Source organism: Hetaerina americana, unplaced genomic scaffold (genome assembly GCF_022747635.1).
Source record: "Hetaerina americana unplaced genomic scaffold, ioHetAmer1.1.p SCAF_44, whole genome shotgun sequence".
Classification (NCBI taxonomy): Eukaryota; Metazoa; Arthropoda; class Insecta; order Odonata; family Calopterygidae; genus Hetaerina; species Hetaerina americana.
This window is the reverse complement of record NW_027287030.1, coordinates 3,047,624-3,060,739: the sequence shown is the minus strand read 5'-3', so window position 1 is coordinate 3,060,739 and position 13,116 is coordinate 3,047,624. Positions and strand designations below refer to the sequence as shown.

At 39.8% G+C, this 13,116-nt stretch overlaps 1 protein-coding gene across 1 annotated transcript in view; it reads right to left on the bottom strand.

The window, feature by feature from the left end:
- Window positions 1-13,116, bottom strand: part of LOC139692896 (uncharacterized) — a 47,815-nt gene that overhangs the window by 17,143 nt on the left and 17,556 nt on the right. Inside the window, exons 4-8 of the mRNA XM_071591213.1 lie at window positions 11,830-11,904; window positions 10,540-10,738; window positions 9,438-9,687; window positions 7,591-7,862; window positions 5,881-6,052 (exon numbers count right to left, since the gene is read on the bottom strand). Of these exons, the coding sequence (XP_071447314.1) occupies window positions 5,881-6,052; window positions 7,591-7,862; window positions 9,438-9,687; window positions 10,540-10,738; window positions 11,830-11,904 (968 nt within the window). The remainder of the gene's footprint in view (window positions 1-5,880; window positions 6,053-7,590; window positions 7,863-9,437; window positions 9,688-10,539; window positions 10,739-11,829; window positions 11,905-13,116) is intronic.

Below are 13,116 nucleotides of genomic sequence, written 5' to 3'. Positions count from 1 at the left end.
TAGAAAACAAAATTTGAATTTTCATTCAATTAAAGTGTTTCTCTGGATCATCAAGGAGAATGAAGAACAGGGAAAATGAATAATAATGGGATGGTCAGTTTGGATTTAGGATAGAGACACGAATCCTGCAATTGCAATGATGAGCTCACTATTATAAAGGAAGATAAAATACAGTCAGGTTGTTTTTCTTGTTTTGTAGATTTCGAGGTGTTCAGTAAATTGGTAGAATTAATAAATTTATTGTGGAAATTACGAATAGATAGGAGTGATTGGACACTTATCTGAAAATTAAGAAAAAAAGAAGATACAGAGTGCTCAGATGCTAGTTGCGGAGGAAGAGTCGGGCTGGACAGCGTTAGGAAGAGGGTTAAGACAGGTGCAGGTGAAACAGGCAATTTCCAGGTTCATTTCCACCTGTACTGTTTAACGTTTATGTGGAGCAAATGGTGAAAAAGGCACGGGAAGAATTGAAGAAAGGAACGAAAGTCGGTGGGGAATTCATAAAATCAGTTAGGTTTGCTGATGGCCTGGGAGGCAAACTAGAACTTGGTCAACTGATGACCAAGCGCTAGTTTGTCAGTTTCAAACATTGGTGAGCGCATAGAAGGTTTATTGGAATAGATATACGATGAGCATAAATACAAACAAAACAATGTTCAAGAGGTTTTCGAGAAAGTGATAAGCTAAGTTAAATATTAAAGAGAAGTTCATAAACTTGATCAGGTGGAACGGTTTACGTAGCTCCGAAGTGGACCAAGATGGTCAAAGTAACTGGATATAAGGAGAAAAATTACCTTGGACTAAGAATTGTTCGCTAGGAGAGATTTGATGACAGGGACGTTTTTGTGCGCTTTCTGTAAGGTGGCACTCGGAATGCTGCTAAGCTCCATCGTCACAGCCTGTTGTGACGCTTCAACCGAGCCGTGGTGACGTTCTTTCAGCCCAGATTTGAGGTGGAGGAAGAGGAAAAAGTCTGGTGGGGCTAGATCAGGACTGTAGGGAGGCTGAGGTGTGGTCGAGAAGCTCTTGGAATATCTGCGTGCGAGTTCCCTTTTGTTAGTTCGAGAGCACTCGCGGTACTAACTTCGCACACACCTTACTCGTGGCCATGTTTTTGATCACAAGTCGATTCACATAACTTATAGGGATATTATATTCATCAGGAACCATGCGAGCGTTTACTCTGGGATCCCTGTCCAACGAAGCCTTCACTCTAGTTAGATTTTCGTCACTTTTTCAGGTCGAAGGGCGTTCGGAACCTTTGCCATCTTCACCATCCACTCTATTCTACCAAAAATATTTGTGTCATTTAAAAACACCCGATCTATCCATGGCGTTATAACAATAAGCTGCTTAGAGCATGTCATGAGTCTCTTTCCCGGTTTCGCCCAGTTTCACGCAAAATTTGATGGTGTGGCGCTATTCCAATAACAAGTTCATGACGGAACGTAACGAGGTCACATTATAGAGGTTTCGCAAACGAACGCCCCTAACTCCGAAAAGGCTTCCGGCCTCCAGGCTTTCCTGAGACTCCCCAGCCGGATAAACCACTGCCCGTCCGTCCGTCTATCCGGGTAAAAATAAGTGCTACTACTTTTAAAACAGACCTTGTATATTGGAGGCTTTTGCAATGCGGGTGTGGTAAAGAATGAAATAGGTGAAGTAGACTGAAAGAAAAATAAATGAGGACGTGCTAGGTAAAGGGGGAGAAGGTGGTGGGGGAGAAGGGAGGATTTTTGGAAAAAAAACATCAAAGAGGCAGGAAAAATGGATGTAGAGCATTTTGGTTGGGCAAGAGAAGTCTAAGACTCTTACAGAGGGGTTAACGGTCGGAAAAATAGGAGAGATACTGTATGTTGGACGGATTGAGAATGCTTGAGGGGTGCTGTACTGTAGGGATGAATGTCAGATTATATTTTGTTAGGAGTTACAATTAAAAATTCACCGTTATATAGTTGTATTAGCTGTGTGCATACTAATTCTTCTTTAACCGGTAGAATGCCCGTAATAATAATGAAATTAAACGTCCATTCCGCAAATCTATAATGCACTGATTTAATTACAGAGATATGTTTCGTTAAATGATTATTGATATTTTCCATCTATTTGTCAAATTAAAATCATAGACAGTAATAATTTTGCAGGTTATCGCCTCTTATGAGAAAATATTTATATACCTAGGCATATTAAAGTAAATGCCTCGTATATAAAGATTTGGATCGGCATAATCTAAGGTACCGGTACCTGTATGCTCAGTACTACCGGCATACGAGTAGGTAAATGGACATAACACGCAACATAGTTAGTGACCTCCAAAACAGCCAGTATAATCATCTTAGCCTAACTCGAAAGGGTATATTAGCAATCCCTTAATCTTTTGTTTTGAATAACCGATCTGATTTTTTGTTGCTAAATCTCATTTAGTCGCAAGTGCTTCAAAATTAGCCGCGGAAAATCCCCGATTTCTCGGGTAATTTCCAAGTTTCTTATATACGAGGTCAATCCGGAGAGGATCCAGCCATGCAATATTATGAGAAAAATAGCTTTCCTAGAACAATTAGATCTTAGTTTGCTTCGAAGTACTCCTTTTGGGACCTCTCACTCTTATCTCTGTGACTCATAGTCTCTTCTAGTTTTCAAAACATTCGGCGAAGTCCTTTTTTCAGAATGGTCATAAGCTGCTTCGTCGTTTCCTCTTTTATCTCGTATCTCGTAAGAAAGTCTCACGGATGTGAATAGTTATTTAAACGAAGAGGTAAGATATCGCTATTCGTCAAACATACGGAGAAACACATACCAATGATACTCAGATGCATTCCAAATGTTCGGTGGACAAACCACCTTTCTCTGGGGAATGAAGGAACTGAGGAAGGTGGCTTTGTCACACAAAATTTGAAATACGAGTGGATATCATTTGTATGAGTTTCTCTGTGTTTTTGTTAGCTTAACATGTATCGTGTTCCTTTCTTTAAATTATATAATATAAAACAAAATATTACATATATACATGCATATATATATATATATATATATATATATATATATATATATATATATATATATATATATATATGTGTGTGTGTGTGTGAATGATATATATATATATATATATATATATATATATATATATATATATAGATATATATATATATATATTCATTCACATGGATATAGTTAATAGGAAAAGGGATAGGAACACATGTAATGGACAAACGCAGGAATGGTGGGCAAGGTGAAATTGAACTGATCGCAAGCATATTATTATTATTAGGTAATCTACCGGTTAAGTAGGTTTTTAGATGGACACAGCTACCAAATAAATATTTTGTGACTCCTAAAAAAACACAAAATCCAGCATCCCACTCTACCTGTACATCAGGTCCCTCTTAATTTCTGAGTACTTTCTTCCTCCCTTCATCCCGTCCAACATCCCTATCCTGTTCCTTCCCTTTCCTTGTTTGCCTAACATTCTCCCTTCAATTAAAGTCTTCAACATCCCACTGCCGGTCAAAACCCCCTTCATCCACTTTTCCTGCCTCAATAGGATTTCTCCCAACAAACCCCTCTCTTCGCCCACCATACCAAGTACTTTCTCATTTGTTTTCTTCTCTGTCCATTTCACCTTCTCCATTCTTCTCCACACCCACATTTCAAAAGCCTCCAATCTACATCAGTCCTCCTTCTTCAATGACTACGTATCCGCGCCGTACGTAGCTACACTCCATATCAAAGTTTTTACGAGTCTTTTCTTAATGTCCTTACTCAACGTCCCTGTCATCAACTCCCTCCTCCTTGTGAAAGCCTCTTTGCCTAGCGCAATTCTTCTCCTTACACACACAAACACACATACTCACACACACACACATACACACACACGCATATATATATATATATATATATACATATATATATACATATATATATACATATATATATATATATATATATATATATACATATATATATACATATATATATACATATATATATATATATATACATATATATATATATATATATATATATATATATATATATACATATATATATATATATATATATATATATGCCCTGACGCCATCTCCTGGCTAAAGAATCGGGGCGCTTGGCGACATATAAGACCCACGGATCTCAGGGTAAATTACGTATCCTCGATAGCTCAAGTGGTTAAGAGCATCCGCCCGGCAAGTGGAAAGATCCGGTGTTCGAGTCCCGGTTGAGGAAATATTTTTACTCTTGTGATCCGTTCGATTCCGCCTTCCCCACCTCTACTGTGTTCGTCCTTTATACGTGTTCCTATCCCTTTTCCTTATATATGTTTCTGTATATATGAGTATATATATATATATATATATATATATAATTCGTTATAATATTCGTTTAAATATAATATATTCGTTTCATAAGATTTAAAAGATGCTGAAAGTTGTAAATGATTTCCATGAATTGCCTATATCATTGCAACGCCTAAAGGAATTGGCTTTATAAAGTCCGTTAGTCTAGGTTGAAGCTAGCATGACGCCTAGACCTGTTCGAAATTTCCTCCAGAGGTAATTCGTAAGCACGAATTTATTCTTGTTACACATCACGCCACTCTTCACAATCTCGAGTCGTCAGGCGCTACATATTGAATAGCGCCTGCAAACGTTTGTACGGCAGCACTTTATACAGTTAAGTACATTGCATGGCCTACACTCAAGGATACTCTCTTTTGTTTCCTGCTTCAGTGTCTATGTGGGTCACCAGTTGGTAATCTTGCGTGAAGGAGTATGTTTGCAGTGCATGCGAGTTTATTTTCGATCTCAATTGAAATACTGTTAAAATACATACGTCATAGTTCCCAAGTCAATAATTTGTGAAACTACTGCGTGGCAATACTTTCGCAAATTTGTTTCTTTCATGATTTCACTGACATTTTCGATTTAGAATGGCCATAAAAAAGAAAAATTCGATTGCTTCTTTAAACAATGAAACTCAAGAAATGAATGGGTTATTTCATTCATATTTTTTTTATCGTTACATTGTTTTTAAGTTAGCTCCGATCCTTGCGGTCTTCGAAAATGGCGAGATCGGCAACTTAGAACAGTGCCAAAGAAGATTTTGTTATCGGTCTTACCTGATCTATTTGACGGTAATTACACTAGTTGAAGACCCTCGATGAAGTAATTTTAAATGATTTTGAAACTGCAGTTATATATTTCGAAAAAAATAAAATATTATGTGTTATTGAAGAATCCCGTTCTAATAATGTGCCATTTTCCCGCTAAGAATCAATTATTTCATATTAAAAGTAACATTTTTGCTTTCTCTTTCGTATCACTTATCATGTCAGGTGCTGTAGCTGATGAACTTTCCGAAAAAGAGGACTTTGCCGATTAAAAGTGGAAGAGTCGCAAGTTGTGTGAGATTCCAAGGGGAGTACTTCAAAGTGGACTAAGGCCTCATTATTCTAGGTAAGTGTATTTTTCTCAAACTGGTACATGACTGGATATTTTTTGGACAGGCCTCGTATGTGTTTTTTGAAGATTATAGCAAAAGACGACCACATAGCAACGCGTTTTTTGATGATATTTTTAGCGATGGAATTATGCCAAGGCCTCGGTAGCTCGTAATGCATACGCTATCAGATATTATATAGAAGTGGCATCGGCCACATTTACGGAAAACCTACCGATGTAAATTTACGTAGCTGATGCCATTATGGCTACTCATTCATATAGCTATGAGAGGATATCTTTAAATAATAATCCAATCTCAAGTGTAAAGGAAACTCTCGTTGTGAAGACCCATGAGAAAATGAAGAGGTTGGCAGTTTGGAAAGTATAGTGTGGAGAGCTTGGAGAATAATGAGTTGATAGTTCGTAATGTTGTCCTCCCTACCTGTATGAACTTGTCCTCTGTGGTGCGGAAGGAGGCGGCCGTGGTATGTCCGTCAGGGTACATGGTGGTGGCTCTCGAGACGCTGCCACCGTATGCCTCGCTTCGGAATCCATCCGCGGGTGGGGTGTCGTGGCCACCTGCAGGGTGCGACAGGGGCAACATCTGGAGCCTGCTGGGGGTGGAAAGGTATTAAGGACGGGAGGATGGGGAAGGCGCACAAGATGGATCTCCACAGATGTTACACATGATTATCCTAGGAAAATACACCTAGGATAATGATGAACGGAGACAAATTGGTGCATAGACGTAGTTAATGTTCAGGTACCAGTGCACTTAGACATTTGTATACCTGGTTCATGCAATAATTAAATATCATAAGAATTATAAAATGGATTCTTTTGGATTGTTACTTTAAGCCATGGTACTAGAACGTGAGGACTCTAGGATAGCTCTAAAATGAGACCAAATTTAAAATATATTTTATGTATTGTAACCATAGTAAAAGTCAACGTTCTCACGCCAATCGTTACGGTACATTAACATATTTCTTACCAGAATCACAATAACTTACCTTTCTAAAATCTTTTTTCAATTACCTCCTTTGACAGCGATTACAGGTGATGAGGTTGATATTTAGTGGAAACATAAACACAGAACAGAAAATTAACTTTCCATACAAAACTAGGAAGGGACCTCGACTTTAATAAAAAAAATCTTTGATTGATGAGTAACGAGAAGTTTTTAATGAATTATCACTTACGTATATATCAGTTACGTAGGCTTATTATATGATAGTCTCACGTACATACCCATTAAGCTGTTCTCTTTCGAGGAAGGAAAAAGTTGGCAAAAAGGAGCCTATATATGTATATTTATTTATTTAAGTATACTATATTTATATATAAATATATGTATGTAACTGTAATGCTATACTTTATTTCCAAATCATCAGATTTTTGCTTCTCTGTTTTGGTGATTGAAACCCTTCCCAAATCTGCAGGTAGCATAGAGGTGATAGCCCGCGAGATAGCTCATATCTGAGTTTTCCAGTCATTTAAACCTCCCGGGCTGAGTCAAGCCCAATGAATCCATCCAATTGTCTCCTACATATCCTTTCCCACCCCCTTGTTCGTATCCTGATCGCCCCTAATCGCCTCTCCTCCTCACAACCTTCCCCCACACATGTTCTCTCCGCTCTTCCCCGAGAACGCTATTCTGATGATGACGGTCGTGCCGTCGAAACTTTAAAACTACATGTATGAGTGTCCTCTCTTAGTGTTTCTATGTTTTAAAAATCTACATCAGTGTGTGTTTGTATGTATATATATATATATATATGTATAAATAATATGTATATATATAAATAATATGTGTGTATATATACATATACATATATATATATATATATAAATAATATGTATATATATATATATATATATATATATATATATATATGAGCTTAAATCATTTACATCCTTGTGTAGCTTATATCATGACAATATGTATCTTCCGTGATCTATATTGCATGTGCAATGTGCTATTTCTCCATGATAAGATTTAATAAAAAACTAATGAATAATTTAATTTTTAATATTAATAAAGTGTGCGAAAAAAGTGTGTACAAATATGTAGGCATAGTACAGCATAGTCCCCTTAAGTAAGAAATTTCTGTCATAGTTACGAGAACGTTTCCAGATGTTAGCTACGAACCTGATGTCGGGGTCCCTAGCCGAGATAGGGCCAACGTTGTCCAGGTACATGTCGGCGGGGGATCCACCGTCCCCCGCCGGAGCCCCCCCTGTGCCCCCCTGCAGTCGAGCAGACTCCTCCGTCAATTTGCTAGCCGGCACGCCCCCGTGCAGCTGGAGGAACTTGGCGCAGCCCCTGTTCCCACGGAGCAGAGCTGTGTCAAGCGGAGTGGCCATCTGACCCCTAGGTGTCCTCATCACAGGATTCACCAGGGAGTGGCTGTCCAGCAGCACCTATGAGTAGTCGTAAAAGAGGAATAGTTTAAGAGTTGAACCCTTGTCAAAGATTTCTTTTACACCCCTGCCATAGTTCGTTGCGGACAGGTCAAGTAAATTGGACAATTCCCGTCACATTCGAAATATTGATGAAGTTGAAGTGAAGCTTACACTCCGAGAGTGACGCCACTATAAGTTTTCCCCGTTTTGCCGAATTTTCTTGAGTTGTCTCTTTTGGTTTTTCTTCTCAACTCGTTTGAAATAGGGGAAGGTTTGACTATGAAATTCTTCTTAAGCCTTCTCATTCTCTTAGACGTGAAGCATACAGTCGTCATGGCAATCCATCATCGCACTATTAACGTAGAACGAACAGATATTTTAATATTGATTTCATTTTTCTTAATGTATGGCCACAAAAAAACATCAAGTAGCCAGAAATTGGCCGCAGCATCCCCTTCCCCGCCTCTTGAAGCTCTCTCTTAAGAAAGTGATGGTAAACTTGATATTTCCCGCTGCTGTAAATGCTCTCTGGTGAGAGTTAAATCTACAACTGGATCCCGAATGGTACCGGTTGCTACTACATCCTGTTTATAGCACTTGTGAACCATTGTGTAATAATCCCGTCATTTCTTTTCTGTTCATCAAAACTAGGCGAAGGCAAAATTTATAAGGGGACCAATATGGTGCTGTGCCTAGGCTAGAAAACTGCGTCCCTCCCCGAGTACTCGAGTTTAAATCCCGTCGCTGGTAAGCTTTTTCGATGGTATCCTGATCCCAATAATTTGAGTACTACGTGATGAGCACTTCAAATAGAGTACGCTGTCCGTCGGATGGGACGCTAAATTGTGTGATCCCTTGGCGCCTTTCGTTAATAGCGGGCTGATGCTGAAGCTTGGTTTCTCCTAATTCCCTGAAACTTCAATTTCGATCACATTCTCCCATCCTTAATTGTACAAATGACCAAACTCTCGGTTGGCTCCCCTCATAACTACCACTACTACTCATTCTAAAAAAATTATCAAAACCTGCATATTGTCACGTGACAAAATGACCAATCGTCCAATCCTCTAACCAATGCGATTAGCAAAAACACCTTACTGTCTTTACTTAGATAAAGATTTTGAGTTGGGGGTCGAAATTGTACGGTGGCCAATGAACTGGCCACCCACGCCGATGACTCGGGTTCGAATATCTAAGGTGGCAGGACTAGTCGGTGGTATCCCGATCCCTACTTGAGGTGCTTTGTGAAGAACCCTTTGAGTGAGTCCGTCCGTTGGATGGGACGTTAAAGTGCGGACACTTTGGCGCTTTTCGTTAAGACTAGGTTTAAGGCGAAGCCGGGTTTCTCTCCACCCATCCTCTATTCCTAGAACATCCTACCTCTCACCAAATTCCCCCATTCCCTTCCCTTGATGACGTAAGTGAACTCTGCTGTCGATCGCCTCCCCAAATAGCTAATAATAACCAAAACCACCATTGACTAAGACATTCTCAAAACTTTCTCCATCACGTCCGAGATCAAGCGTGAGTGAGCCGTGAAACGAAAAACGCACGGAATCGGCCCCGTTTCTAAATCCGCCAGTAATATCTGACCTTGCACATCTCCACGTTGTTGTGTATGGCTGCCACGTGCAGGGGAGATCGGCCGTCGTTGTTGGCCGCGTTGACTGCCACCGGCCTCTGTTGGAGGAGCCACTTGACCAGCTCTCTTCTGCCCGATTGTACGGCCTCGTGCAGTGGGAGGTCGCCCCTCACGTTCCGAATCCATAGGTCAGCACCGCCCACGGACACCAGCAACCTTAATGTCTCCAGCTGACCCTTGGCCGCGCCGCAGTGAGCTGCCCTGGAATTGGTAAGCGGTCAGTTAGTTGCTTCGGGCACAAAGCATTGAACGCACTTGAGAATCGGTGTTATTGAAGAGAGTGGAAATTTATATGATAGGCACCATTTTTTGCGCCAGAATGAGAGTTCTCGTCCATTTACAAAGACTGCATGATCTCGTTTTTTACTTCGGTTTGTTGTTTTTGCTGACAACAGTTCTTGCAGCGTTCCAGTCAAACCGTTTAGGAGGTGGAAGCCAAAGCTCTTCAGGTCATGTAGAAGCTGGTATCTTTGATTTATTGAAGCTGGTGTCTCCTAAAACAGTTGAAACGCTGGCAGAACTGTTATCAGCAAAAACATGGAACTAGACGAAACTTGACACCATGCAGGATAAGTATATTTATACGCTGCTGGAGCTTCCGCGACAACTCATGTTTTTAAAATGATTTCTGAGATCACGAACGTGGCGATGGAAATTCAAACAAGTATAAAAGCGGGAGAGGAAAGGGTAGAGCAGTGGTGAGAAATCAAAAGCCTATTCACCCTGATCGTTCTTTGCCCTGATAATATGGCAAGTGGCATATCAAGAAATTCATTTGGTACGAAAGGTTCGTTGGCTAATATCCGATTTTTTAATTGTTTAAACTCGACTTTGAACTGCTCTAGAAGGAACACACCTGGACCGATTGTTATGTAATGGACATCAAACTTTACCTTCATTCTATTTCCGTTATTCAATTCTTAAGAAAAATTTGAAATAATTTTTCTAACTTGTGCTATATGGGATTGAATAGGAAAAGTGCGCCTTTTTTCCATCCTTAGTCGGGTTGCTAATTTTTGAGCGTGGTCCTCCCACCTCCACCGCAACCCTTACGTGCGTCCCTTCCTGTCCTGGCGATTCGGCTGTGCCCCAAATCCGAGCAGAAGCCTTGTGGAGTCAGCGTGGCCAAGCGTCGCGGCGTAGAAGAGCGCCGTGCATCCGTTCGCGTCAATGACGTCCACTTCGGCGCCGCACAGGGTGACCAACGTTTCCAGGCAATCGGTGTGACCGCGACTCGCAGCGCAGTGTAAGGCTGCGGCATGCGTGGGGCAAGTCGAACGGTGTGGTTGTTGAAAACAAAAAAGACCGTTGGAATCAAATCTTGCATAATATAAAGTCGATGAGTTATCTATGAAAATGCGATTAATGTGGTAAGAAATAAAAATAGAATTTAAGAATGTCAGAATTTATTTTAAAATGGAAGATAGGAGTGGAAGTTGGTGCGGAGTTCAGACATCAAATCTATTCAGGACTATCAAGTATTAGTTCGTCAGTCAAGGTATTTCAAACATTGCTGAGTAAATTGGTAAGACAGTGCGATTGGTATGGGATGAGGATAAATGTAAACAAAAGTAAGGTTAAGCGGATTTAGAAAAAGAGAATAGCGAAGATAAATGGTAAAATAGGAGGGTAAAAACTAGAATAGATGGAACAGTTGCTTATTTCGGAACTGTTTAGGACCAAGATGACCAAAGTGGTAGGGACTTAAGGAGAAGAATTGCACTAGGCAAAGAGAATTTCACGAGGAGGAGGGTGTTAATGAAAAAGAAGGTTAAGAAAAGGCTCGTCAAAATTTTGATATGGAACGTAGCTACGTACGACGCGGAAACATGGTAATTGAAGCAGAATGATTGGCTTTGATCGGATGCTTTCGAATTGTGGGTGTGGAGAAGGATGGAGAAGATGAAGTGGACTGAAAGGAAAACTAATTAGGAGGTACTAGGCATGGTATCTAAGTAGAGGTGATTGTTGGGACAAGTCTGAAGGAGGCATCGTGTCAGAGCCACGTGTATTTATTAATACATTGGAATAATTACAGAAAATTAACTTAAAAACATTACTTCCTAGAATACTAACTCACTCAAATTTATTCAGTATTACTATGGAAATAGAATAATTAATATTGACCCATTAATGACTAAAGTTGTTAATATTTTCCCATATTAGATAAAATTGTGTGAATAGTCAATTATAATAAAATAAAATTATTATTTGAAATTTTAAAAATTTCTCAAAGCCCTCCCACTTGACCACGCAAGCACGATAGAGCGATTGTTAGTCTTGGTGATTGGTAGATTGGTATAGTACTATTAACACCGGGCGAATTAGATAGCAACGACTCACCAGTGAGGCCGTCCTTGTCGTGGGCTTCGACGGTGGCACCAGCGTGGACGAGAGCGATGATGGCGTCAGCGCTTCCTGTGGATGGAGGTCGGGGGCGGAGTGGGGGCAGGGCCGAGGGTCGGCCGTCACGTCTGGGGCTTGGCTCTATAACACGGGTTACCCCCACCCGCCCCACCGGCTCCGAGTCAACGGGGGCGGCGCTGACCACTAGAGCGGGGGTGGCTTTTGGCTCTACATATGTATATATGTTTACATATAATTTGAACCCCATTTCCCACTTCCTTCACTTTTTTAATCACTTCCCCCCTCCCCCCACCCAATTTTGAAGATTTTTAACTGACATAGGGAAACTAAAGTCGACGATCAAAAGAGAAGTATGAAATTATGTCCAATAATCCGTAAAGATCGTAGAAGAGGGAATGATGTGTGGTAAGAGCTTGCTTGGAGGAATATAAGAGAAAGTTTAAATGTAATGAATGGAGATAAACAGCAAGTGAATTCTAAGGTTTACGTAACTCACATGGTTATCATGCTAGAGAAATATATGATCTTCTAAAAAAAATCAAATGTGTGAAAGTTGTCAGGGTACATCTAAAACCATGCTATTAATCCGTACAACAATGACGTACACGATTTACATGATTAACTGCAAGAGGCATGAAACAAAGCATGCAAAATGAGTATTAGATCAACTCCAGCTATCTTCTAGTCGATTTATGGCGGTGAATGGGGAAGAAATCAGCATTTTACGCTTTGTAATTCTACCAAAGAAAAGAGAAGACCCAGAGGCATAAATGTACGTCAATGATATACTATATGTATCGTTATAATCGATGACTATACAACTAAAATACTAGTTTTTTGGAGCGAGAATTTGATGTCAGATACTATAACACGAAAAGAGAGTTTATAAATAGTGGAAATTTTTCATCTTCTCTGGAAGAAGATTGGCATGAAATGGAAGAAGAATTTTGCTCAAGCTTGAAAGATATTTATGATGAAGATACAGCCAATACTCTCGCTAAAAGAAGATAAAGTTTAGAGAAAAGAAAATTGGCTATATAGTATGTGGCACTTTTAAGAATCAAAGTTATTACTGGCTATTGGAAAGGCAAGCTAGAGAAGAGTATAAAACAACATAGGGAGAGAAATTTAGAGATAGAAAAGTATACGGAAGAAAAGATGGAAAGAATGCGACATGATATGTACAGAAAAATTTGAAAAAAGATGGATTCATTAGATGAATATCATATGGAAACGTTAGAGGAATTCTACCAGCAAAGACCA